The sequence below is a fragment of the Balaenoptera musculus genome, chromosome 8 (assembly GCF_009873245.2).
Source record: "Balaenoptera musculus isolate JJ_BM4_2016_0621 chromosome 8, mBalMus1.pri.v3, whole genome shotgun sequence".
In the NCBI taxonomy this organism is placed as follows: domain Eukaryota; kingdom Metazoa; phylum Chordata; class Mammalia; order Artiodactyla; family Balaenopteridae; genus Balaenoptera; species Balaenoptera musculus.
This window is the reverse complement of record NC_045792.1, coordinates 105,778,153-105,804,411: the sequence shown is the minus strand read 5'-3', so window position 1 is coordinate 105,804,411 and position 26,259 is coordinate 105,778,153. Positions and strand designations below refer to the sequence as shown.

General features: G+C 56.2%; 1 protein-coding gene across 1 annotated transcript; it reads right to left on the bottom strand.

Moving 5' to 3' along the window:
• IGHMBP2 (immunoglobulin mu DNA binding protein 2) lies at nucleotides 1-26,239 on the bottom strand. The gene is made up of 15 exons (XM_036860364.1): nucleotides 25,903-26,239; nucleotides 24,012-24,181; nucleotides 20,786-20,969; nucleotides 20,479-20,576; nucleotides 18,577-18,740; nucleotides 16,877-17,077; nucleotides 14,568-14,715; nucleotides 10,004-10,178; nucleotides 7,095-7,277; nucleotides 6,697-6,815; nucleotides 6,058-6,152; nucleotides 4,952-5,075; nucleotides 3,444-4,274; nucleotides 1,792-1,964; nucleotides 1-1,094 (listed from the first exon to the last, which is right to left on the bottom strand). Exons 1-15 carry the CDS (start codon nucleotides 26,199-26,201, stop codon nucleotides 897-899), a joined length of 3,162 nt encoding a protein of 1,053 aa, XP_036716259.1. The 5' UTR covers nucleotides 26,202-26,239; the 3' UTR covers nucleotides 1-896.
• Nucleotides 26,240-26,259: the final 20 nt, after the last annotated feature.

Here is a 26,259-nt window from a genome sequence, read left to right as displayed (position 1 = left end):
GACCGCGTGCACATATTTTTATTTAGTTTTTAAATCACTTATATCCCTTTGAAACACATAAAACTCTGCAGATAAAAGAATACATCCACCTGGGGTTCTCTTCAACGAGGGACCCAGGAGGACACCTCCGGGGGCTCTGGGTCTGCAGGGGTCAGCAGCGCCGGCACTCTGGGGTGGCTCTTTCCCAAGACCGTCACCGGGAACGGCGCCGAGGACGGGCAGGCGCCGGCCAGGGAGCCTTCGTGAACCACACCTGGGCCTGACCGAGGGCCTGCACAGCAGCAGAACGGCCAGAGCTGTCAGGTCAGGCTGGGGCCACCGCAGCCACGAGGGGACAGACAGAAGACGGCCTCGGTGAGTCACAGCCCCAACGAGGGGCGAGTCATGCATACGGGCACGCAGGAGAAGTGCCAGCTCCGAGACGTCACCTGTGCGCCCTCTCTCACCTGACGGGCTGAACGCTGGCCAGCCCTGGACGGCGGGGACATCACTTTTATGGAGTTTGAGGCCCAGGCAGGTGTCCGAGGGAACAGAACCTTCCCGACGCTGGAAGCAGCAGCCCATGATTCCGAGGGCGGGATCTCGGGGAATGGCCTGGGCCGGGAGTGAGGAAGGGGACGCAGCACTCCAGGGCCTTCCCTACAGCAGCCCTGAGAAGCGGCCACTGGCCCTAGCTGTGCCCCCGGCCTCTCCACCGCGACCCACCGCGTCAGAGCAGCTAACCGCCCGGTGCTCCCGCAGCCCCCTCACCCGTCACCGGGGAGACGGCGTGGCTCTGCCTGCAGCACTGTCGCCAGGAGCTGCCGCCGGGGACGGAAACACGCCGGGGGCAGCCCCGCTCACCGGCGGCCACAGCTTCAGACACAGAGGTGGTGCAGGCGGTGGGGTTCCCGGCCTCACTTCCCCGTCTCCTTCCTCTTGCCCCTCCGCCGGCCGGTCAGCTGGTCCAGCTTCTCGTCCAGCCTCCTCTGCAGCTGCGCCCTCTTGGCAGGGTCCAGGGACCTGTCCTTGGTCCCGCTGCCGGCGTAGAGGACCCCTTCCCGGCTAATCCTCTGCCGCGCGTGGGCGCGAGCCCTCTCCCCGCAGCCGTGGATCTGGGGGAACAAGAGGCGGTGCTGCGCCGGGCGCGGGGGAAGAGGCCCCCAGTTCTGCCATCGCAGAGCTCGGGGGGTCATGAAGCCCCAGCACCAACCTCGGAGGGGCTCCCTATCCTTCCCACACATGGACCCTCACCTACGGGCTCCCGGGGGTGGGGGGCGGGCAGGGTCCACACCCTGGCAGGGCTGGCAGCTAGAGCCCAAAACCCTTCCTGCAGCCCTGCCCAGACCCTCCTCCGAGCAGATGCCAGTGCAGCGCCAGCTCCCACACCTCCCTGGCAGGGTGATATCTATCTGCTTGGCGGTGACACACGCACAGACCCACAGTTTGTATGTGGATGACACACACACGCACAGGTCCAAAGTTTATATGTGGGTCACACACACACACAGGCACAGGCCCACAGTCTGTATGTGGGTCACACACACACACAGGCACGGGCCCACAGTCTGTATGTGGGTGACACACACACACACGCACAGGTCCACAGTTTGTATGTGGGTCACACACACACACACAGGCCCACAGTATGTGGGTGACACACACACACACGCACAGGCCCACAGTCTGTATGTGGGTGACACACACACGCACAGGCCCACAGTCTGCATGGGGTGCATACACCCAGGATCTGCGCCCTGGAGACAAAGCCCTGCCGCCCTCCCCACTGCCCGAGCCCGAGGGCCCGCGTACCTCGGGCAGGTGGTGGCCGAGGCAGTAACGGCGGCCGCAGTGCAGACAGAGCTGGCCCAGGGTTACGACGCTGGCTGTGCACTTGGCGAGGCCGCAAGTGTTGTCAGCCTTGATGGCAGCCGAGACCAGGGCGTCAAAGTCCTCCCCGGCGGGCAGATCTATGGTCATGGGTCCTGAGGGGAGAAAGGCGTCACCCGAACAGGCAAGGAGAAAGAAGTCGGACCGGAACTCTCCCGCCGGGCCCACGGCTGCCCCACCGAGCAGCTGCGCCTCCTGCTTTCGGGGCCACAGCGGGTGAGCAGACGCACCATCGAGCTGGGTCCCTCACCGAACCGACGACCAGTCACACCAGGCAGCGAAGGCATGAGTTTCCAGAAAGGGCTGGCAGTGCAGGAGCAGGCCTGCACAAAGTTCATCCTCTCAAATCCAGAAAAACATTTAAATGTGAGAATGTTCCTTACCTCGTTAAGTACAAAAAAACCCAAACTACCATGCCTCCAGGGTAATGGTCAGATGAACTACTGCACGTTCACCGGCCAGGGTTAACGAAACCTTAACGTTCGTAACCAGGTGTGTGAAAATCTTTTAAAGTTGTAGGAAAACGCTCAGAAGAGGAAAAGAGACACAATTATAATATGGTCGTAATTCTGAAATTACACCATAATTCTGGCTGCTTGAAGAAGCGTTCAAGCAGTTCAAACCCCGAGCAGTGCCAGCACCCCTGAAATGGGGTGATGTCTCCCCAGGGCGCTCGGTCCTCCAGTGGCCACGCCCCACACCTTCCTCTGGAAGGAAGGCCAGGTCCTCCGGTCATGCCTTCCTGGCCCCCGTCCTCCATGGCAGTTACATGTTCTCAGTGGGGTTTAAACAGGAGTGAAGCATCTCCTTCCCGCATCAGAGTGTCCGCTCCCACAGGGCGGAGGTGGCGTCTGTCTTGCTCACTAGCGCAAAGCTTGGCACACAGAGGTCGCTCACTAAATGTCATGGAGCGAGTTCAGACGGACCCTCAGACGCAGGAAGGCTGGCTTTGAAAGCTGAGAATTATGCTCGTGCAGCTTTGCATACAGGCATCAAGGGATACGGGGAACGGGACCGGCTTCGCGGTCTTGCCAAGAGGGAAGCGGCTGTAACAGAGCTCACCGAGGCGTCTCCAGAAAATCCAGACCCTGGACCTTCAATCTCAGTACGGGACGGGGGTGCAGAGTAAACAGGCCCTGGGCGCCCCAGCAGAGGGCCAGCACAGCCCGGGATGCGACAGCGGAGTGCGCGGCCCTGCCTGGGACCCCGCGAGCCCGTGGAAGGAGCGCCATTGCCGCGGCAGGGCGCTGCGGCTGCTCCTCCGTTCCCAGGGGCCCCGGGCCCACGCCGGCTGCTCCTCCGGGCCCTTCACCTGCAGCAGAAGCTCTGAGGGCTCCCTACCTGCCAGGCCCTAGGCGAGGCCCCGGGCACACAGAGGCCACTGTGACTAGCACGGCCCTCAGGGAACTCAGACCACACCGACTGAAACCCGGCACAAAGTGCAGGATCAGGGCAGGGGCACCACCGGGAAGGGGTTCCTGATTCTTTCGAGGGTGGCAGGTGGGTCTGCGGTGGGGCAAACTCCCCAGTAAAGGGGACACCACGCCCATGTTCTCGCGAGTCGACCAGCTTACCTTCTGCTTCTTTCTTCTTTTTCTTTTCTGCTAATTTCCGCGGCCCGGAGCCCGTGGCCCGCGGCTCCTGCTGGCTACCCGCCCTCTGCAGTCTCTCCAGGTGCAGCGCCTTCAGGTCCGGCTGGCCCTGGCTGCTCTGCTCCCCGATGGGGGGCTCTGTCTGCACAGGGCTGGGGGGCTCTGGACACAGAGGGGCTTTGCTGCCAGGCCCTGCCGGGGGTGCTGGAGCCGCAGGGGCCGGTGGGACCCTCTTGCTCACGGTGATGAACCGTTCCTTCCCCTCCCCGGCACTTTCGTGCCTCAGCCCATACTCTTCCGCGATCTGATGGACCCACATCCTGTCTTGCGAATCCAGGGAGGCAGGGAACTCTAGCTGTGTCTTCTCACTGGCCACGAACTCCATTATCACGGCCCTGAATTGCTCTGCGCCTTCTCTTCTCCTGGCTCCCTCCCGGCCGCCTCCATTGAGGCTGGGCTGAGGCTGGGCCTCGGAGGACAAAGGCGCCGTGCCCGGCTTCTTCCGACCCAGCGCGGCCCCCGTGGGCCGCCTGCTCCCGGGAGCCCTCCTGGCCGTCGTGGCAGAGCCGCGGGGCTTCGCGCCAGCCTGGCCAGGGCCCTGGGCACCCTCACGGGAGTAGTTCTCAGGGACGATGTCGTCGAGGTACTCAAAGGCTGTGCGCACCTCCCCGTGCTCCGTGAAGTAGTCCACCAGGGTCTTCAGGAAGGCGTGGCTGTTGACGGTGTGGGAATCGCAGACAATGGCCACGTGGCGCCGGGCGCGGGTGACGGCCACATTGATGCGCCGGTTCTCGGCAAGGAAGCCAACCTCACCTGCACACGAGCCGGGGGGCGCGGGGAGCAGAGACTAAGGGTTAGGAAGGCAGGCCTCCCCCCATCAGCGCCATCACCCGAGAAGAACCACGTGGCTCCGTCCACCCCCGCAGCCAGGGGCCCCGTCGCTCAGCACCCACCCCTCGGCCCCCAGCCGCCATCTAGGACGGTCCTGAGGTCCCACCTGGGGCTTTGGCTGCTACCAGACTGCCGCTCATTCCCAAGTCGGTACAAAGTCCTCTCCCTAAGCCCAGACCCAGGACACAGCCCAGGGCTGCAGCTGCGGCCGACACACGAGGGAAAGCGCCAGGGACATTCCAGTGTGTTCTTCCCCCGCCTCAGCTTATCCCCCCCTCTTATCTGCTGCCAACCTCGTACTGGAAACGACTCACAGAGCCCGTTAACTAACAACTGTTTCTAGGTACAATTTTCTTACCAGATGGAACATCCACAAGCCCTGGCCGCAGAAGCCATGCCCGGAGGCTAAACTGGCCTACAGGCCAGGAGACAAGCTCTGGGCTCTCGGGACCCCCTCTGCAGCAGCGTCCCGGCCTCCCCAGCCACCCCGCTCGGCTTGTGGGACCCTAGTTCCCCGACCAGGGATCGACCCTGGGCCCTGGGCAGTGAAAGCGCCGAGTCCTAACCATTGGACCACCAGGGAATTCCCAGCTCCGCACCTTTCCTGTTGGATCTGACGAAGGACAGGATCACAGCCTCCTTCTCTCGGCCCTGGAAGCCGTCAACGGACTTAATCTCGAGCTCCGGGTGCCTGTGCGTGAGGCTCTCTCTGAGCAGGTCCACCTGAAACACCAAGCGAGGCCACACATCACAGCCCAGGTCGGGGCGGCCTGGACACGCTGCCGTTCAGCCCGGCGGAGGCCTGGCCCTGCAGAGCTGCCAGGCCCCAGGGAGGCCCCGCAGGAGCCTCGGGGAGAAGGCTTCCGAGAACCGCTCTTTCCGCGGGCGTGCGCACAACAGATAAGACAGCACACAAACGTGGCAGCTGTGACCCACACCCCAGCGCTGACGTGCGTGCCACCATCTCGCTTGGCTCAGACATCCCCACGTGTGACGCCTCCAAACCGGGACGGCAACTGATCTGCGGGCCTCACAATGCTTTGAAGCAGGTACGTCTTTCCTACCAAAGCAGGCAGGCTTTGCTTCACGAGCACAGAGGCACTGAGAGGGGAAACGGCAAAAAAGCCCAAGAGAAGGCAGCAGACGTCTGTTGTGTCTGCTGGTCCCGACCCACGGCCTTCTCCAGGCGACAGCCGCGCCCCCGACCTTCCTTCGGGCAGCCTCCGGAGCCGCGCCAGCCCCGTGGTGTCCCGTGAGCCGGAAGGCCGACCCCGGGAGGGGCAAGGACCCGGCATCCGGCCATGGCCAGCGGCTCAGGGACGGGACAACCTGAGCCGGACCAATAAGACTCAAAGCTGAGACTCCCGTGGGAAGTGCCATAAGGAGACAGGCGGCCCCCAGGACCACCTTGGAAGGATGACGTCGGGCTGAGGCTGCCTGGCCCCCGAGGGCAGGCCTGAAAACGCAGCCGACACAGCAAACCAGGCGAGAGCCCAGGATGGGGCAGGGGACAGCATGGCAGGGGGAAAACACGGACAGGTGGACGGAGGCCATTGCTGAGGTCATTTGAGCCCTGGATCCAGTCAGGATGTGGTCAGTTCCACCCTGGAGCTTTCGTCCCAAGAGCCCATAAATCGCCCTCTCCCTCTGGCCCCTCTGGGGCGGCGAGTTGCCCGACACACACAGAGACAGCGGAGCCCCACACCTGCAGGTTGTATGGCGTGATGATGGCAATGTCGCCGGCCTGGACACCGGCGTCCACCAGCGCCTGGACGTGCAGGCTGACGAGGCGCACTTCACCTGGAGGGAAATGGGCGACTCTTCAGCACGAGGCAGGGCACGCCTTGCACACCTGTTTTTTAAGTGCTTTTCCGTCTGTGCCGACAGGCTGCTCTCACACTGGGCCTGACTCCTGCGAGCCAACAACCTGGGGCAGAGGGGCCACCAGGCCCGGCAAACAGCACAGGACCCGCAGCTGACGGGAGCCTCCTCTTGCAGCGGAAGAACGGCCGTGCGTCCCACTGACTGGCAGCCCTGAGTGAGCCAGGGTCGCGTCCCAAGGCCAAGCCAGGCGGCGCCGGGCCACTCGGTTCTGAACGAGGACACAGGACGCGGCCTGGGCCCACCCGCTCCCTTGACTCGGGGCCGCCCGCCCGTCGAGAACTCGACCTCCCAGGGCGTCTGGCTCAGGACCACCTCCCCAGCGAGCAACGTGCCCTCACCTCCTCCCCCTCCCTTCGCCCGGCTCCTCTGTGACATGGGCAACTGAGAGGGGCTTCTGTTTTCAAAGCGCAGCTCGGGGTCTTTTTAAGCAGAAAGGCTGGCGCTTTGCAGGCGGGCTCACCGGGGTTCCCTTTCGATTGCTCATCCTCGTCCTCCAGCTCAAACAGCCCGCAGCCGGCCGTGTCCACCAGCAGCAGCGGGACACCCGTCTCCTCCGTGGCAGCCACCCCCGGGAGGTCCCTGCACACAGGTGAGACTGAACACACGAGGCCCCGGTGACAGAGCGGCGCTGGGGTCCCAGAAACAGGAGCCCCGCTGCCCTTCTCCCCCAGCCCGCCCCCCTGCCCCGACAGGACAGCGGACGGTGCAGAGAGCGAGGGACCTCAGACTGCAGGAGCCCGACCCAGCTCTCCAGGGCGAAATGCAGAAATCCAGTCTCAGAGGCCACTTCCACTCTCAGATCTTTATGGAACATGGTTCAGGTGACACAGGGGACGGGGGTGTAGCGGAGTCACTCACCGCAGGAGGTGCCCGGCCACGGAAGGGTGGGTCGTGAGCTGTCCCTGGTACAGGGCCTCCGAGGCCCAGCGCGCGATGGCCTGGTGCATGCGGTACTGCACACTCAGCATCCGTACCGACCTGGCGCCATGCCCTTCCGCCAGCCGCTCCATCAGGCTCAGCGACAGCCCCGCCTGTGCGGCCCTGCCCCAAGGGGAGAACAAGGAAGGAGGGCCTGAGTCCTGAGTCCCGCCGAAACCAGGGGCCGGGGAGGAAAGCAGTCCTCAAACCTCAGCACGCAACCCACGCCCCACTTCTGACCTAGAACTAAGGGTGCGGCCCCTCAGAGGTGCCCACATCCTAATCCCAGGACCTGCAAGCGTGTGACCTCGGTGACAAAGGGGAGGAGCAGAGGTGGGAGAGGATCCCGGGTCATCCGGGAGGGCCCACGTCATCACAGGGGTCTTCTTAGAGGGAGGCAGAGGGTCAGCATCAGAGAAGGCGATGTGACAAGAAAGCCACGAAGATGCTGCCGAGCCGGCTTTGAAGACGGAGGCGGGGTCACAAGGTAAGGAAGGCCGGTGGCTCCAGAAGCTGGGAGAGGCAAAGGCACCGATTCTCCCCGGAGCCTCCGGAAGGAACCAGCCCCGCCCACACCTTGATCTCAAGCCACAGTGACTGGTTTTGGACCTCCAGAACTGTAAGATAATAAACCCCTGTTGCTTGAGTTCGTGGTAATTTGTTACAGCAGCTAAAGGGAACTAACACAGACAAGCTTTTAAAAATTCCAACACACTCCGGCCGTGAGGAGTCCACTACTAACAAGAGGAGTAGCTGACGGCTGCTGGGTGCCTCCCACGCACCAGGCACCGCTCTCGACACTTTACACCGATTAACTCGCCTCATCCTCACAAAGCCTGAGCCGGTTACTGGTACGCTTCCCATGTTCCACACGAGGAGAGCGAGACCAGCCCGAGGCCGCCCAGCCAGTGAGCCGCAGAGCCAGGACCCGGCCAGGCCGCCGGGCTCCAAAGCCTCCCCTAACCACCGAGGGAGCGCGCCCAGGGTGACTCCAGGCATCCGTCCTCCTTCCGCGACTGACCACACCTCTGCAGTTGATGCTGTTTGATAAAGGTACCTACTAAAAGCAGCGCCAAGGACAGGAGGGGTGAAGTGACTACCAGCCCCAAACACAAACCCAGAAACACCCAGCACGACCCCCCAGACAGATTTCCCCCCAAATCACCCTACTTTCTCCACACACACCATACGGTGCCCCCTCCCCAAGGGCACACCGTCCACCCAGAGACCCGCTTCCCAGGACCCCCGGGCCTCCTCCGGAACCAGCCGCTGAATCGACGCCCCCGAGGCCCCGCTTCTGGAGAGCGTCCGAGCCCGTCCCCACGCGCACGCCCGCTCCCACCAGGACCATCTTCCAAACCACGTTCCCCCGTCTCCCACTTTATTCACCCCATGCTCTGCGCCCTCACTCTGAAGCCCCCGGCCAGACGCCCCTTCCTGGGGGACCCTGACCTGCACACTCCTCAACTCCGGGGTCCCCACCCCCCTTCTGTGAGCTCCACCGACGGCCTCCCTCACATGGACTGGAGGAGACCCTCGTCTCCAACAGCAGCAGCAGGGAGAGGGCCGAGATCTCCTGATCTCGCGGGGGCCTCAGCCTCCGGGAGCCGCCCCTGGACCTGGGTGTGGGAGCTGGCCCGGAAGAGGCCAGTTTGCTCAGGGACGCCAAGAGCCAGGCCTTGTCTCCAGGCCTCACAGGCCTCCCACTGCCGCTGGGAAGTAAACGATGGACCGACGCACACCACCGCCAGGAGTGCCGAGGGCTGAGAAAGCCAGGCGGGCGAGCCGTCGACGGGGATGACAGAGAAGTGAATGAAGGACGGCGGGACCCCTGACACCCGGGGAGGAGGGACGGAGGGGCCAGCGTGGCCGGAGCCCTGGGGGGTCTGCGGACGGGGTGAAGAGGCCCGGTGGCGGCAGCAGGCACCCAGGAAGCAGTCACACCACCAGGGACTGACTGCTGCGTCTCTACAGCGGCAGGAGCGCGGTCCCCGGAGCCGCCCCTCGCGCCCTCAGTGGAAGGACGTGCCTGCAGATGAGGGCCCATCAGCCAGAGTCAGTCACGCGGCCACCCAGGGGACCAGCTCTCCCCCGGGACCCCGCGCGAACGCGCACCTCCACCTGCCGCCCCGTTAGAGGACGTCAACTCGACAGGCAGGGACTGAGCACGCGCCCGGTTCTGGGGCCGCAAGGATGGACACCACTCGACCCGCGACCTCAGGGAGCACACGTCTGACCGAGCTGCCGTCTAAACGAGCAAGTGCAGGAGCGCACGGAGGACGGCACCCCCGGCGGGATGAGAAACACCACTGCTGTCGGAGCTGCTGCCCGGGCGGCCTCACAGCGTGACCATCCCGCTCATGCCAGAGCCCGCACGCCCAGGAAGGACCCGAGCTCAGGGCTCCCGCTCCCGCTCTGCTTCACCCGGGGCGCCTTTTACAACCACCCCTGACAGTGAAGCCTGGGAAAAGCCAGTGGCCTCGGCCCCCACCAGCTTATAAACGACAGGTCTGCCAGCCGCTCTCTAGTGACCTGGGCTGGACGGCTGCCCCTCCCCCACTGGCCGCGTCCCCTCTTCTGGGATCTGTGAGTCATACATCTTGAGACCCTACTTCCTCTGTGCGGTGTAACTGAAACCACGCCTCCGATCAGGGGGACCCCAGGCTTTTCCCTCCGCCGAAGTGGGGGCTCAGGTGCCCAGGGAGCCACCTGCCCACCGCACATCCTTAAGTCAGCACATCGGCCAGGCTTCCCAGCACCTCCAGGGCCTCCGGGTGAGCCCGGGGCTTCTGGGCTGGGCTTCGAGGGATAGAGAAGTGGGTGGCAGCTGAGGGGCGGAGGGGCCTTACTTGTGAGAGATGATGGTGGGGGGCAGCTGTTTGTGGTCTCCGGCCAGGACGCATTTCCTGGCCTTCAGCAGGGGGATCCAGCAGCTGGCCTCCAGGGCCTGGGCACACTCGTCAATGACCACCATGTCGAAGTGGTCGTCTGGCAGCAGCTTCAGGGGACCGTCCGAAGAGGCACCTGGTCGAAATCAGAACCGTAAGCCTTTACAGGATGCACCGGCTGTGTCATCCTAGCTGCAGTCACCCCAAAAGAGCCACCAACAAGCCACTGTTTCATCATCTAGTCTTGTATTAAGGCTCGTGTAATATGCTTGCACCTGGGAATAAAACCTGGGAAGGACGTTCCGGAGCTCACGGTTCCAGCCCACTCCACGTGTAAGTGTGAAGCAGTGCGCCCCTGGCCATGGGCCACTCCAACGTTCCATTCACCAAAATCAATCAGCCCTTTGGGGCTGGGACCCCAAATCCTTGGAAGGCTGTCTTAATTCTAAATAGCATTTCTGTATCACTTTCTGAATTTAGAATTTAGTTAATTCTCTTCTTAGGTGTTCTCTTGAACACACAGAACAATGAACTGCTGGGCGTTCACCCAGGGAAAAACCCCCAAGTACCAGCAACACAGAACCACCGCACCAGTGCCTCCTCCGTGGAACCCAGAGCCGAACAGTGGAACAAGGTCCAGTGCGGGCGAGACCCGGGGCCCATGCCCACGCTCACAAACAGCGGCGAGGCCTTGGGCAAGCCACCCGACCCCAGCTCCTCATCTACAGACGTGGACAACACCTGCATCTCACGGACCGTTACACATACCACATACTAACAGAGCACGGATGTGTCAAGTAACAACATCGGTTGTCCAAATACATATATAAACACGTAGCACACATATTAAATAATATATATCAAGTGCCTGCCACAAGATGATAGGCTTTAACAAATGCTACAAATGTGAGTTCTTGCCCTTTTCCCCTAGGTTAATTACGTTAAGATGTATATTATCTTATGACTAAGACCTACATCTTGATAAATTTCCTGAGCCCAACTTTTCAGAGATGGTTAGGGAGTCTGTCTGCAGAGAAGGCAGAATTGGGACGGGGCTTTGGATAGCTAAGAGCTGTGCCTGGATTATGGCTGTGATTTCACGTTGCAAAGGGAAGTGCTTCTAGGAATCTCACTCCCGTTCCCCAGTCTAAGCAGGAGGGACCTAAAAGGCCACATGCTGACCTTGCACGGAGGGGCGGCTGTGATTTCCAGCGGGTGCTGCATTAAAGTCAGTCAGAGAAGAATGTGAGCAGAATCGGCTGACTAAGGGCCTCTGGAAACTCCCTCCACCGCTAAAGCAACGAGAACACTGGCAAAGCTGTCAGAAGCGACTGTTTCAGAACTCCAGAAATCAATCCAAAGCTTACAGCAATCCAGGAGTGTCTGCTCCGAAAACTGACTAACTCTGGGCAAGAAGAGCGGGCTCTGTGGCATTCCTGCACACAGGCACCGCTCCCAGCTCTGTGCTGGCCCTGAAACCAATGGCCTGCGGTCACAGGGAAAAGCAGCAGCCTGCCCCACTGGGGACAGAACTCCTTCGAAGCCCCACCCCCAGAGAACTGTCACTGTCAGACGTGCTGCTGGTTCCCTGGAAGGTCCCACTCGCAAGACTGTCTTTTTCTGACCTGACTTGGAGCTCGCCCTGTGCAAACAGCCCTTCCCCAGGGGGTGTCAGCGGGAAACAACCAGAGGCCACCATTGCACACGAGTGCTCTCAGAGGCCGTGGATAACAGCTGGCGCAAAGCAGGATGACCAGAGCTTTGAAGGAAAACCTGGGGAGTGAGACGTCCGTGGGCTTTGAAAGCTCCGACACGTGGCCGGGAATCGAGAAGCCACACTCGTGTAAGGGCTGTGTGCACACTCGGGAAAGACCAGAGGAGGCCCTACGCACTCACCTCTGGCTCACCTTGGGGCTCTGCGCCCACAGGAGGTGAAGGCGAGGGATGTCTGAGAATGACGCCCCGCCAAATAGAGACTATCGATAAAGACACAGAAATTATTAAAAAAAAAAAAAAGTCTGCAGTTGAAAAGTACAATAACTGTTATTCACTGGAAGGGCTAAACAGCAGATCTGAAAAGGCAGAAGAATCAGGAAACAGGCCAACTGAATTATTCAGTCTGAGGAACAGAAAGAATAAAGAATGAATTCCATGACCAGCACCTTGAAGACCGTCAAGTACACCAACGTATGCATAATAGGAGCCCTAGAAGAAAAGGAGAGCAAGAAAGGGGCCAAAAGAATATTGGAAAAAATAATGGCTGAAAACTTCCCAAATCTGATGAAAAACAAGGCACACATCTAGGGGACTCAACAAACTCCACGTGGTTAACCCAAAGGGAGCACACCGAGACTTTTACCACAGTCAAGCTGCCGAAAGACAAAGAAGGAACAGCAGGAGAGAAACAACCTGTCACATACAAGGGATCCTCAGTAAGACTAACTCTGCCTTCTCAGCAGAAACCATAGAGGCCGAGAGGCAAGGGGTGACACATTCAAACAACTAAAAGGAAAAGGCTGTCAACCAAGAACCCTACCTCTAAAAACAGTCACTCAAAAACAGAGAAGAAAAAAGATATTCCCAGGTAAAGAGAAGCTGAGACCTGCCCTTCAAGAAATACTAAAGGGAGTCCCCTTCAGGGTGACATGAAGAACCCTAGACAGTAACTCAAATCCACACAAAGAAGCAAAGAGCACCAATAAAGGCAACTACATAGGTAAGAACAAAAGACAGTATGAAAGCATTTTTGTAATTCTGTTTTTGTCCTATCTGATTTAAAAGGCAACTGGGCGAAACAATAATTACAAAGTCAATCAGAACCTGGACTCTGTCCCTTAGAGTAGCCCCCACGAGAGGCTGTGTCAGACAGACCCTAAGGCAACCCCCTCCTTGACCCTGGCCTCCCGGTATTCACACTCCGTGTAATACCCTCCCCTTAAGTGTGGGCCAGACCCGTGCCTTGCTTCTAGCCAAAGGAATATAGCAAAGGTGATGGGGTGTCATGTCACGGTAGCATTACGGAAGACTATAACCCATCCTGCTACAAGACTCTCTCACTTGCTGGCTTTTAAGAACCAAGTGGCCATGTTAGAAAGGCCTAAAGCAGCTAAATGTGGTCTCCAGCTGAAGTGGCTATCTTTATACCAAAGTAGATTTCAAAAAAAGAACATACTAGGGATAAAGAAGGTCATTTCATAATGATAAATTGGTTAATTAATAAAGAAAACATGACATTTACGCCCCTAGTAAAAGAGCTACAAAGGACATAGGGCAAACATTGACAGAACTCCAAGGAGAAATAAACGAATGTGTAGTTACGGATGATTTCAACACCCCTCGCTCGCTGATAGGACACATAGACAGAAAATCAGTAAGATACAGACTTGAACGACAGTTATCAACCATTATAAAACACTTCAACCAAACCAGACAGCCCATTCTTTTCCAGGGTACGTGGAACATTCACAGAGACCACATTCTGGACTATAAGATAAGTCTCAATGAAACGATCCAAGTCGTACATAGTATGTCCTCTGTCCACATGGAATTAAATTAGAAATCAATGATAGGAAGCTATCTGGAAAACCTCCAAATATTTGGAAAGAAAATGACACACTTCTAAATCATCACGTGTCAAAAACAGAAATTAAAAGAGAAATGAGACAGTATTTCACAATGAATGAAAATGAAAACACAATACATCTGAATTTATGGGATGTCGTGAAAACAGTACATGGGGAAACATTTATAACACTAAGTGCCTATAGTATAAAAGACAACAGGTCTCAAATCAATACAAATCAATGACCTCCGCTTCCAGCTGAAGAAAACAGAAATTGAAGAGCAAACTAGACCCAAGTGAGCGGGAAGAGGGAAATAATAGGAACCAATGCCGAGATCAATGAAACAGAAAACAGAAAAATAACAGAGAAAACTGGTGATACCAAAAGCCGGTGCTTTGAGGTGATCAATAAATTAATAACCCTCTTGCCAGAAGATCAGGGAAAAAAGAGAGGATACAAATGACCAACATCAGGAACAAAAGAGGTGACATTGTTACTGATGCTACAGACATTTTTTAAATGATAAGGGGTTATTATGAACAACTTTATGCCTAGGAATTGAACAACCTAGATTAAATGGGCAAATTCCTTGAAAGACACAAGCTCACTCAAGAAGAGACACCCTGAATATCCTGTATCAATTAAAGAAGTTGAATTTGCAGTTAAAAACCTCCCTACAGGGAGTTCCCTGGCAGTTCAGTGGTTAGGACTCGGCACTTCCACTGCCGTGGCCCGGGTTCAGTCCCTGGTTGGGGAACTAAAATCCCGCCAGCGTGCAGCGTGGCCAAAAAAAAAAAGAAGAAACCTCCCTACAGAGAAAACTCCAGGCCCCGAAGGGATGGAATTGGTGTATGCTACCCAATTTTAAAGACAATTCTACCAAACTCTTCCAGAAACCCAAGGAAGAGGGCATACTCCCAGCCCTCTTCGAGGCCACACGGGGTGGAGGCCCGTGCCCTCACCTGTGTTTGTCGCGAGGACCACGTTGGCCGCCACCAGGCTCTCCAGCATGGCTGCTTCCTCCCTCTCCTTCAGCTCCTTCCTTAACAGCTTGATTTCATTTCGAAAATTACTTTTCTCTCTCTTATCCTGGGTCTTCTTGCTTTTTGCCTGTAAAGAAAAGCAAAGAAAACATCATAATTCTGGCTCGACTTTGCACTTATTTTAGCTCCTTTTAATTCACAAAATGCTTTTATTTATCATCAATTGGTCCACTTCCGTAAGTCCCTTCAAAGGCACTAAAAAGTCAAAAGTCTTTCTTGAAGGAGCAACAGATCCACACAGGTGACATCCTGACTGGCCTGAGAGCCACTGTCACCTCCACAGGGAGAGGGAGGAAGGGAGAGTGTAGGTCCTCCAAGAACCGTAAGCTCAGCGGAGCCCAGGGGTGGGAGCCCAGCCCTGCCCTGCACAGTCATCAGACATACGCCTGGGGAAGAAAAAGCACCTGCTCGTGCCAGGATTTGGGTTTTAGTAGTTTATACAGAGAGAAGCTGAGTTTCTCTCACTATTCCACACTTGTCAAGAGAGTAAAATATTTTCTTCAGCCCCCAAAATGTCTACCTAGACCCTGACTTACTTCCACACACAAAAGACATTTAACCCCTTTGTTATCTGTGATTTCTGCTTTGGAGAAGGGGTTTTAGCCGGAATGACAGGAGGGAGGTCTAACTTACAGAGAAGAGAACTCTGAAAAGCATGGATTTTTTTTTTTTGGCTGCATTGGGTCTTCGTTGCTGCGTGTGGGCTTTCTCTAGTTGCGGCGAGTGGGGACTACTCTTTGTTGCGGTGCGCGGGCTTCTCATTATGGTGGCTTCTCTTGCTGCAGAGCATAGGCTCTAGGTACGCGGGCTTCAGCAGTTGTGGCTCGCGGGCTCAGTAGTGGTGGCCCGTGGGCTCTAGAGCGCAGGCTCAGTAGTTGTGGCACACGGGCTTCAAGAGTTGTCGCTCACGGACTTCAGTAGTTGTGGCTCCCGGGCTCTAGAGAGCGGGCTCAGTAGCTGTGGCGCACGGGCTTAGTTGCTCTCTGGCATGTGGGATCTTCCCAGACCACGGCTCGAACCCGTGTCCCCTGCATTGGCAGGCGGATTCTTAACCACTGCGCCACCAGGGAGGTCCCAAAAAGCATGGATTTAAAAAGGAACAAGAAAATGATATCGGGCTTCCGTGGTGGCGCAGTGGTTAAGAATCCGCCTGCCAATGCAGGGGACATGGGTTCGAGCCCTGGTCCGGGAAGATCCCACATGCCGCGGAGCAACTAAGCCCATGCGCCACAACTACTGAAGCCTGCACTCTAGAGCCTGCGAGCCGCAACTACTGAGCCCGCGAGCCACAACTACTGAGCCCACGAGCCACAACTACTGAAGCCCGTGTGCCTAGAGCCCGTGCTCCGCAACGAGAGAAGCCACCGCAATGAGGAGCCCATGCACCGCAACGAAGAGTAGCCCCCGCTTGCCGCAACTAGAGAAAGCCTGCGCGCAGTAATGAAGACCCAACACAGCCAAAAATAAATAAATAATAAATAAATAAATAAATAAAATTATAAAAAAAAGAAAATGAAATCATCCACATGTGTGACGGCGCGAATCACATCACTGCAAATTCCTACAGCGCCTTTAACCTTGAGTAACATGCATGTGTCCTGGTCTCCGCCCCTGGGCTTCCCACTATCCCACAGGTCCGTGGGGAAGGCTGAGTCTTCGCACCAGCCCTGGACACGAGGAGAGAAATGTGAGGCAGTGAGATGGGCTGGCGGTGAGCAAATACAGGGCAGGACACGCGACTAAAGGAACCGGGGCAGACGTGTAAACTAGAGAACCAAAGAGCTCGAAAGTTCTGAACTGCACGAGAAAACTCCATCTCAAACTGACCTATCACCTACCTAGCTCTCGTTCACAAGGGTCACACCATGTTTTATATTAATGGACTAGAAATTTAGGGAGGACACATATTTTCAGAATTTTTATTTTCAGGCTTTTTTTCTGCTGCTCGATATCATCCACCCAACATGCCAGACACAGGGAACCCTTAAGAGGAATATTTTCTGCAAGACAATTGCTCGCCTCTTCATGAAACTATCTTGAAGACAGGTGAGTCCCTGTTCAGTGCTGAGCACAGGTCTCTACCAAAAATGGGCGGTCCCAACGTTCGCGATAAGTACATGAATCGGCAAAGGCCAGAGAAAAGCAAGAACAGGATACAGCGCACTCCCGGCAAAGACTGCAGATCATGACACCACACGCAGGGCGGACACCGGCTGAGAGCTGCTCACCAAGACCTGGTCGATGTCCCTCCTGACGTCAGCCACAATCCGGGTGCCGTCACCCCGCGCCAAGACCGCGTCCAGGGAGTGCTGCTGCACGGACTCCAGGAGCCGTGCGGGGTGCCCGAGGCGCAGGAGCCTCTGCTTCCACTGCGCCAGCTGCTCCACTAGGTTGTCCACGGCGATGTTAGAGGGGGCGCAGCACAGGACCTGGGGAAGCACAGCGCAAACTCGGGCTTGGTGATTTCTTTTCTAACGAAATCACTTAAGTTTACATTAAGCAAATGGGAAGTCCGAAAGTTAAAGAGAGGAGGGTGGAATGTGAGCAACCAGTAACGTTACAGTGTAAACGTCCGGCTGTAAGGACGGATGCAGACAGTCTGCAGGACATGTGTTACTGCAAACCGACACAACATCTGGATACTAGACCTCGGGTCTTAAGAACCTGTTAGGCTCCAAAGGACCAGAAAGGATGCCCGGCACCTGGAAGGAAAGGCCTCAAAGTGCCCTGAGATAATCAGGGCCGGGACACCCGTCTCATCACCCATCAAGTCACTTTATCATCTGACAAAGCGGAATGAGAAAAAACCTTTCTGAACGGGCTCAATCTTGCTTCCAGAACTGCAGTCTGGCTCTTAGGAGGGGGCGGAGCGGTAAGGGGAGGCGGAGAGGAGAGTCCCCACCCCATCCAGGTGGCCAAAGGCGGTTTGCACCAAAGCGTGAACACTCGTGTCTCCTGTTTCATTGTTTCCTGAAACAGAGGCACCCAATTAAACCATCAAATCTGCTCCCTACCAGTAAGTCATCTTTCACCAGCTTTTCTTGGTAAACGTCTTGCCAAGATGGTCATTTGCAGGAAACCATTGGACGTGGCCTTGTGACCAACATGGCTCTCCCTGCAGGAGCCGAGGCTCTGGGGAGAGTGCCGCCCGAGTCTGAGTCCTGGCTCTGCCACCCACTGTGGAGGGACAGGGCCCGAGACCATAGAGTCCCCGCGCCCGGGGCTTCTGTGAGGATTAAAGGGGCGAACACTGGAAAGACTGAGAAAGGTGCCTCGTTCATAAGAAGCACCCAGGAAATGTCAACCTACAAACGTGGACCATATTGCTCTAATTCTTATCCTTATCCAACGTTTATGACTCAGAAAGGTTTTCTAAAAAGCTCTCCATGTGCTCAGAATCCACGATGACTTGTGTTGATACAGAGGAGGATGAAAGATCCTTTCTCAACCATTAAAAATCTAAGCGAACAATAATACACGATATCACATTCCACATCTCGGAAACCGGCAACCTGCACTCTGCCCAATTCACCAGACCACCTGATTAACCGAGACACTTTTGTCTCGGGTAACTGGCTGCAGGGTCTTCTCCTGAATGGCACAGACTGTCCCTGGTCACCTGCACGCCCGGCGTGCCCAGCAGGGGCCTGAGCACAGAGCATGGGTGCTGAGCGGACGGCTCCTGGACCGTGGCCTGGTCGACAGTAGCCCAGGCGTCACCACCCCAGACCAACGGTCCCAAGCACGGCCCCACACCCCAGGCGCTGTCAGAGACCGAAAAGGGCCCAGCCCAGTGCTCGGTCAGTAAACACTCAGGAGCATTGCCCACCGAGTCCCCCGGAGCCCAGGCTGGGGCCCTGCTGGGCACCTGCGAGCGCAGCAGACCGGAGTGAGGGGTGCCGGCGGGGACACGGTGCCCACTGCCCACCTTTGAGCCCTGTTTCACAGCCTGGAGAATGATTTCAACCACAGTGGTGGTCTTCCCGGTGCCGGGAGGCCCATGGATGATGGCGAGTTCCTTCTGGGACAGCGCGAACCAGACTGCTTCCTGCTGGGAGGCGTCCAGAGTGGCGTTGTAGAAGGTCAGGGGGGCTGCGGAACAAGCGACAGTGAGGCTCCAGCTCCCCGTCACCCGGCGCTTCCCACCCCTGACCCCGCGTGTGCCGACAGAAATACGGGCTGTAACGGGGAGAAAGCCGGCCCTCCCCAGGGGTCAGCCAGTCAACGCAAAATCAACCTGCTTTGTTCTCCTGGACCAGGAATCTGCAGACTGTGGCCCGCAGGCCAAGCACAGCCTGCCGCCTGCTCGGTGAGTCAGGGGTCCCTGGGACACTGTCCCCAGCAGCTCGCCGCCGCGCCGGCCGGCACAGCCTACAATGTTTACCATCTGTCCCTTTACTGAAAAAGTCTGCCAACTCATGCTCCAGAGTAACAGCTTCTTGCAAAGTAAATGTTTCTGGGAACAGATTCACTTCTACCATAGTGTCCCTTTTTAAACGCCCATAAAACAATGAAAACAAACAACAAAAAGGAATTATGAGCAGATCCAGGACCATGTTTCTGTTCTGAATCTTCCACGGCCGATTCTGACGACCTGCTTCGTAAGCGCCATGCTCTGAGAGCAGGTGCCGCTGCACCCAGCCTCGCACCCGCAGCCTCCGCCCCGCGGTGCCCGCAGCAGAGACGCGCGCGCTGACCCCCATGGGCACAGGGTGCCGACCCGGAGGTAAGACGGAGACAGAGCAACGGAGCATCCGACCCAGAGCTCCTGCGTGTCCCCTCCTCCCCTGGACGCTGGCTACAACCAGGGTGCATCGGGTTCCTTGAAACACAGCAAATACCATGCTAGTTCCCGTCCCAGCTCACAGTAGCCTCTCGGTAAACAGTCGGCAGAAATAAAATCATATTGAAATGTTGAGTGCTTTTGGAATCTGAGAAGGTACAAAGCAGCCCTGAGCTTATTAGAGCCAACACACTGCCAGGGTATGAGCACCGGCTTGACAGGAAAAGGGTGTGGGGTGGTAGTTGTGTGAGAACGACTGAAGCTATACTGTAAAAACCGGCCAAGTCCAACATCTACAGGGTGGTTCAATGACAGACAGCTGCTTGATGAGGTGATAAACTCCTCTCAAAATGAGCTTCTCCAAGACACTGAAGGAGATGAGAAACTGCACAGACCACCGTGAGAATGGTGTGTGTGTGTGTGTGTGTGTGTGTACATGTGCACATGCGTGTGTCTGTATGTAAGTCAGACTGTTCTGTGTGGAGGTGGAAAAACAACTAGGAGAATACACACACGTATCACTGAGGCTCACTCTAAGTGGCAGGTTTTCGAGTGATTTCTTTCCCTTGTTTATATGCTTCTTTATTTCCAAACGTTCTATGACCAATACACGGCACTCTTACAATTAGAAATAAACTGTCTTCAATTTAAAGGATACTGAGAAAATAATCAAATGCACTTAGAACTGAGACTTTTCAAACTATAAAAAAATGCTGTCGAGCAAGAAGCATGAGCAGCCACCCTCTGTTCTCACAGGGCACTGAGCTAGAAGAAATACCCTCGCATTTCAAAACAGAAATATTCAATATTTAGATATGGTAGAAAGAACATCATAAAAAAAAATGGAATGAGCTACTTCTTTGACACCGTGTACAGGAAAGAGACTTAGTTCTAGCAAGTCACACAAAGAAACTTATAAAAAGACACTAAGGTAGATTTCTTCTCACTGTACATTCTCAAACTCTTGCTAAAATGGCCCAGGGTCTCACTGTTCGAGATCCTGTCCATGGTGATTTCAACTAGGAAAGGAAAACCACAAGCTCTTACGTATCTCACTGGCAGGGCTGGGGTCTGATCCGCCGAAGAGGACCTCTGTGAGCGAGGACGCGGGGCCAGAATGATACTTCTTTAGGGTAATCAGAGTTCTGACAAAGGAGAAAATGAAAATTAGGAGCTTAGTGAAAACCAGCAATTAACCCAGCACCCGAGGCCCCACGCAACGCTGCCACCCGCCGTCTCCCATGAGGGGCACGCGACCGACCCCAGACTGGCTGTGCCTGCCCTCTTCTGCCCAGCAGGAGTGAGGTGTGTTTAAGGAAAATGTCACATGTGACCTCCAGTCACATACACTTACTTTTTCAGTCGCTTATAAGTGATGTCGTTGGCAAGTTTTAACAGCCTGTAGGAATGCTCTCGGTCCAAACTCAACTGGAAATCATGGGACTCGTCAAAGGCCACGGTGACCAATTTCTGGGTGATCCGGGTCAGGATCCCAGTGGCCAGCTGACTGTCTTCCTCATACAGACCCACTATGTCACCTACAGAAGCAAAGACCAGTTACATAAACGCTGAACAAAGTTAAACGTGAATTACTTCATATAACAAATTCCAGCATATTTCAAACATTGTATCTGTTACTTTCATTAGAAATGAAGTCAGTAAAAAAAATACTTTTAACTAACATCATATGTGAAAATTTACTGCAGCTCAACGAACTGTTTAAAACAAACATGACAGTCAATAAAATATTTAAAGTCTTCCTCTGTGCCCAGCACTGTTCTGTGTGCTGGTCTATATTAGGAATAAAACACGGTCCCTGAGCTCACGTTAAGGAGGAGAGGCACAAATACAAAAACCTACCAGGGGTCAGAGCCAAGGGCTTTAGTTAAGATGAAGTGCAGGGACTTACCTGGTGGCACAGTGGTTAAGAATCCACCTGCCAATGCAGGCGACACGGGTTCGAGCCCTGGTCCAGGAAGATCCCACAAGCGGCGGAGCAACTAAGCCCGGGCGCCACAACTACTGAGCCTGTGCTCTAGAGCCCACGAGCCACAACTACTGAGCCTGCGTGCCACAACTACTGAAGCCCGCGCGCCTAGAGCTCGTGCTCCACAACAAGAGAAGCCACCGCAATGCGAAGCACGTGCACCGCGACGAAGAGTAGCCCCCGCTCACCACAACTAGAGAAAGCCTGTGCGCAGCAACGGAGACCCAATGCAGCCAAAAACAAATTAAATAAATAAACGTATTAAAAAAGAGAAAAAAGATGAAGTGCAGCAGAGGGTGGAGAGGGACGAGGGTGCCATTGCAGAGTGTGTGGGAAGGGCCTCTCTGAGGGGTGACCCGGAAGCAGGGTGGGCCATGGAAAGAGTGGGGGCCACGGGCTCACCTGGGGGAGAACATTCCAGGTGGAAAGGGAAGACTGATGGAGGAGGGACAGGGTGGTTTGCTGCCCGCTCAGCTGGGCCGCCCCACTCCTGCGACAGCTGTTTGGTGATTCACCATCACCAGGCGAGTCTGAGAGGCTCCCCCTGATGCCGGGACGGAGCACACGACCCACACCCGAGCCAATCAGGGCTTCACGTGCCCCCTGGCCAGCGACTGGCTCGGGGATGGACAAGGGACCAAATCAGAGCCCCTGAGACGTGGTGAGACTTTCGGGTGGACAGCTGCAAGGAGGCCCTCACCCTTCCCAGCTGGACCAGCAACTGGAGAGGACGTGAGGGCTGGAGCTGCTACCACTTGGCGCCTGAGAAGGAAGCCGACCCAGGAGAGGGCGGAGCCGAGACGCGGAGCGGAACTGAGCCCAGGTGACCTCCTCTGAGCCCTGCAGCCGCCTTCCAGCTATCACAACCCATGCGGCCCCCTCCTGCTCCAGCCCACCTGGCTCGGGGTTTCTGTCACTTGAACACAGACAGTTCTGACCAAACAAGGATCCGCGCTGAGATGCAGCCAGGGCCACCCACACACTCACACGCCATTTATTCCGAGTCAGAGTACGTGCCAGACGTCAGCCAGGCATGAGGCGTATTCTTAGTCCTAGCTGCTTTCCTTCCAGCCAATGAGTTTCATCTGCACCTTGAATCTTTTCTGTCTCCCGCCCCAACTTTTAAAGACGAAGAGCAGGTGGCAGCAGCGCCCCTGGGCCCGAGGTCCGGTTCTGCGCACGGGGGCCTCCGTGAGGCTGAGCGCAGGCGACCCCGTCCCGACTGTGACTTCCCCACCGGCCGCCCTGAGTAGGGTCCCACATTGCAGAATTCACATCTCTCAGCTACAGAGCCTTAAAACTGCTCTTCAGGAGACGAGAAACTAACAACCCCACCTACGTCTGATCAGGAGCTGAGGCAACACGTCAGGTTTTCAGCTCCGTCCTTTTTCACATCAGCAGCTAGCTTCCTGTTTATCAGCTACTCATCAACCTCTCAGGTCGTTCACTCCACAACACTCACTAACTGAACACATATTATTCCTTTGGTTTTCAGAGCTTACAAACGCCCTGCACGTACATTCAGTCCCACCCACTCATCCTGATGGCGAGGCCGAAAGCTCAACTGTAATCCCCTTGGTTCTGTTCTTCAGAGGACACGTGACTGACTCTCGGCCACTTAACAGCAAAGTGTAAGATCTGACTCCAAACCAGCAGCTTCCCCTCCTCCTATCTGTCTCCAAACCCAGCCCGTCCGTATTCCAACGACTGTGGGGCAAGAGTCTAGAAAATCGAAATGTGAAACCAACAAACTCTGTCACCACCAAACAAGGCAGAGAGACTTTTCTAGTGGAAGTACAGCGTTCGGCAGAATTGCTCTCCCCCAGTCTCCAGGTCTGATCAAAAACAAGCGTCCCAGGGATTTCCCTGGTGGTCCAGTGGTTAGGACTCCGCGTTTCCACTGCAGGGGGCACAGGTTCGATCCCTGGTCAGGGAACTAAGATCCCGCACGCTGTGCGGCGTGGCCGAAGGAAAAAATAAAAATAAAAAATAAATAAAACAAGCATCCCAGGTGTGAGCTTAAGAAGCTTCTTCTAACTGCCCCTCCTTTCCAGCAGAGCTGCCACAAGTTTAGCCAAAGTATCCTTGGCACAGGGAAGGTCTGGGAATACACAACTACACACGTTGAACCATCTGGACCAGGGCTATTCAAGAGACATGTGAGAATCTTGTGTAATTTTACATTTTCTAGTAGCCATACTAAAAAACCAAAAGAAACAGGTAAATTTAATCATGTTTTACTTAACCCAATATATGAAAAATATTATCATTTCAAGACATAATCAGTATTCAAAGAAATTACTCGATATTCTAAATTTTTTGTACTAAATCTTCAAAATCTCATGTGTATTTTACACGAGCAGCAACCACTAGCCGTTATTTCAAGTGTTCAATAACCCCACGTGGCTGGTGGCTGCCAGTCTGGACAGCGCTGATCTAAACTACCAAAAAGCCTCGTAATTGCTGAATTCCTAAGTGAGAGTTTTCCATTACAATGCTTTATTCCCCAACTGGTCGTATGTGACCTGGTCTTTACAACCCACACCTGCAGACAGCAATACTCAATGTCCACCTATGAGAAAAATGCACAGACCGGAAGTAAAGCTGTTACTGGGAAGCACAGCTGCAGATATGCATCTCCTGGGCTCAAAGGTGACCAGCAACCGTCCGTACATCCCGGTCCGCTGGCTGGATACCTGGAGCTTCAGCAAGCAGACGCCTCGGCTCTGGAGTTCTTTCAGAGAGACATTTTCCTGCCAGGACCTGGGAGACACCCAATGTTGAGACTTCAGTATTTGTATTTTACCAGTTTTTACTTCCAACCGTGCAGGAAGAACAGATGGCGATCTCTGCACAGGCACTAAGGGTGACCAGGGAAACTCTAAACCTGCCCCCTCTCAAACCTGCCCCCCCCATAGCCCCAGCGCGGTCTGTGCCCTCCTCCCAGTTTCCCAAGACAGAACCTTCGCTCATCTTCACCTTCTGTCCTGGGTCCTGTGTGTCACTGAGTCCCACCAGGCCCCTCCCATTTGTACCCAGAATCCACCCCTGCCTCCTCCTCGCCGCCACAGCTTTGGTTCAAGCCCACATCACTGGCCGTCTCTGGACTAAACTGAGCTTCCTAACTTCTTTACCTCTGGGTTCTCCCCAGCCAATCCCAGCAGCAATATCCAACAGATCCCCCTAAGATGAAAATCTATTCACCTCCCTGACCTGCTTAACTGCGCCGAGGCCCATCCTCTGCACAAGAATATAATACAATCTTCTCCGCAAGGCCCTTCCCAATCTGGCCCCCGCCTATCTTCCCATGGGTGCTTACTCTGTACTCTGAACCGTGCTGATCACTTGACTTAAGAGATCATTGTGTTCCCACCTCACTGGTTTGCTGTGAGAATGATCTCATTTTACAGATGAGGTAACTAAGGCTGCAAAGTCACCCAGCCATAAATCATGGAGCTGGGATCCCACTGAGGTCAACAGGACTGCAAACGCTCTTAACCATCACGATCAAAAACCTCTAAAACAAATCCTCTCCACTTGGGCAGCACAACGGTTGAGTGCAAACTCTGGGATCAGCCTGCCCGAACTCAAATCCTGGCTCGACCTGTGTTACCTGGGGCACGTGACTTAACCTCTCTGTCTCAGCCTCCTTAGACATAAAACGAGAATTACAGTAACCAACTCCGCAGAGCTGACGTGAGGTTTAAAGGGATTGATGTATGTGGGGTGCTCTTACAGCCCTCAGTGTCATCTCTCAAAGTTTCAGCCCTACGAAAACAAGCCCGGCTTTCTCAGGGCTCCACCCTCGCCTGCAGGGCTCCCCTTCCTCCCCACATCTCTTCCAGGAATATCCTCCCCCGCATCCACCTGAACCCCTATTTTTCTGCAAGCTGTGCTCAGGCACCACCTCCTCCACGAAGCCAGCCTCAACCTAAGGCTCCCCAGGGTCAGCTGTCCACCCTCCTGCTCCCACAGCACTTTGCTTGCACACACGGGTCAGCACCTGTCACGCTGGAAGGGAACTGTTTCCGCTCCCACCTGCCCCTTCCGCTCAAACCCAGCCGCCAGGGGACCATCAGTGACTCTATCTCACTCGGGGCCTGGCACGGAACAGGCGCAAACACTGACAGAGGGGACGATGACGGAAGAGGGCTGAGAACACTTTGGGGATGGAACTGGGGAGAGAGGCAGGACCTACGAGGCAAAGTTCAGAGGGGGACTTCAGGGGGAGAACAGACCCTTCCTAAGGGTCCCCCAAACGGAACGGGCTGCCCCGGGGGGTGAAGAGGCTTCTATCTCTGGGGGAGGCCGAGCCCCTTCACAGCCGCGATCCGGACTCGAGGAGTCAGGAGGGCAAATCCCGACCCCAAGGCTGGTCAGGCCGAGCCCCCAGGAGGGAGGTCCGCCCGGGGTCTGAGCTGGGAGAGTAGGGGGGCCTGGGGGAACCGCCGGACCGACCCCGAGGCCCGGGCCGGCGGCCATACCTGCGCTCCTCGACCTCCGCGTCCCTCTCGAGCTCCAGCAGGTCCAACTGCTTGGTCACGAAGCTCTCCACAGCCGCCGAGGCCATGGCCGCAGTCCGGCCTGGGCCCGGAGCAGCCGAGGTCCCGAGCCGCCGAGTTCCGGCTGCCGCGAGGGGCGGTGCTCCCGGCCGGGCCCGGTGCGTCGACGCACCAGGTTCGTGCCTCTTCCGCTTCCGGTGTCGGTCTAGGCTGCGGGAAGATGGCGGCGGCTGTGGCGGCGTCGGCCCTGCCGGTCGCCTTCGGGCGGCTGGTGTCTGCATGCAGCCGCAGTGTCCTGAGAGCGTCGGGGCCCGGAGAGGGTGAGACCTTGGCCGCGGG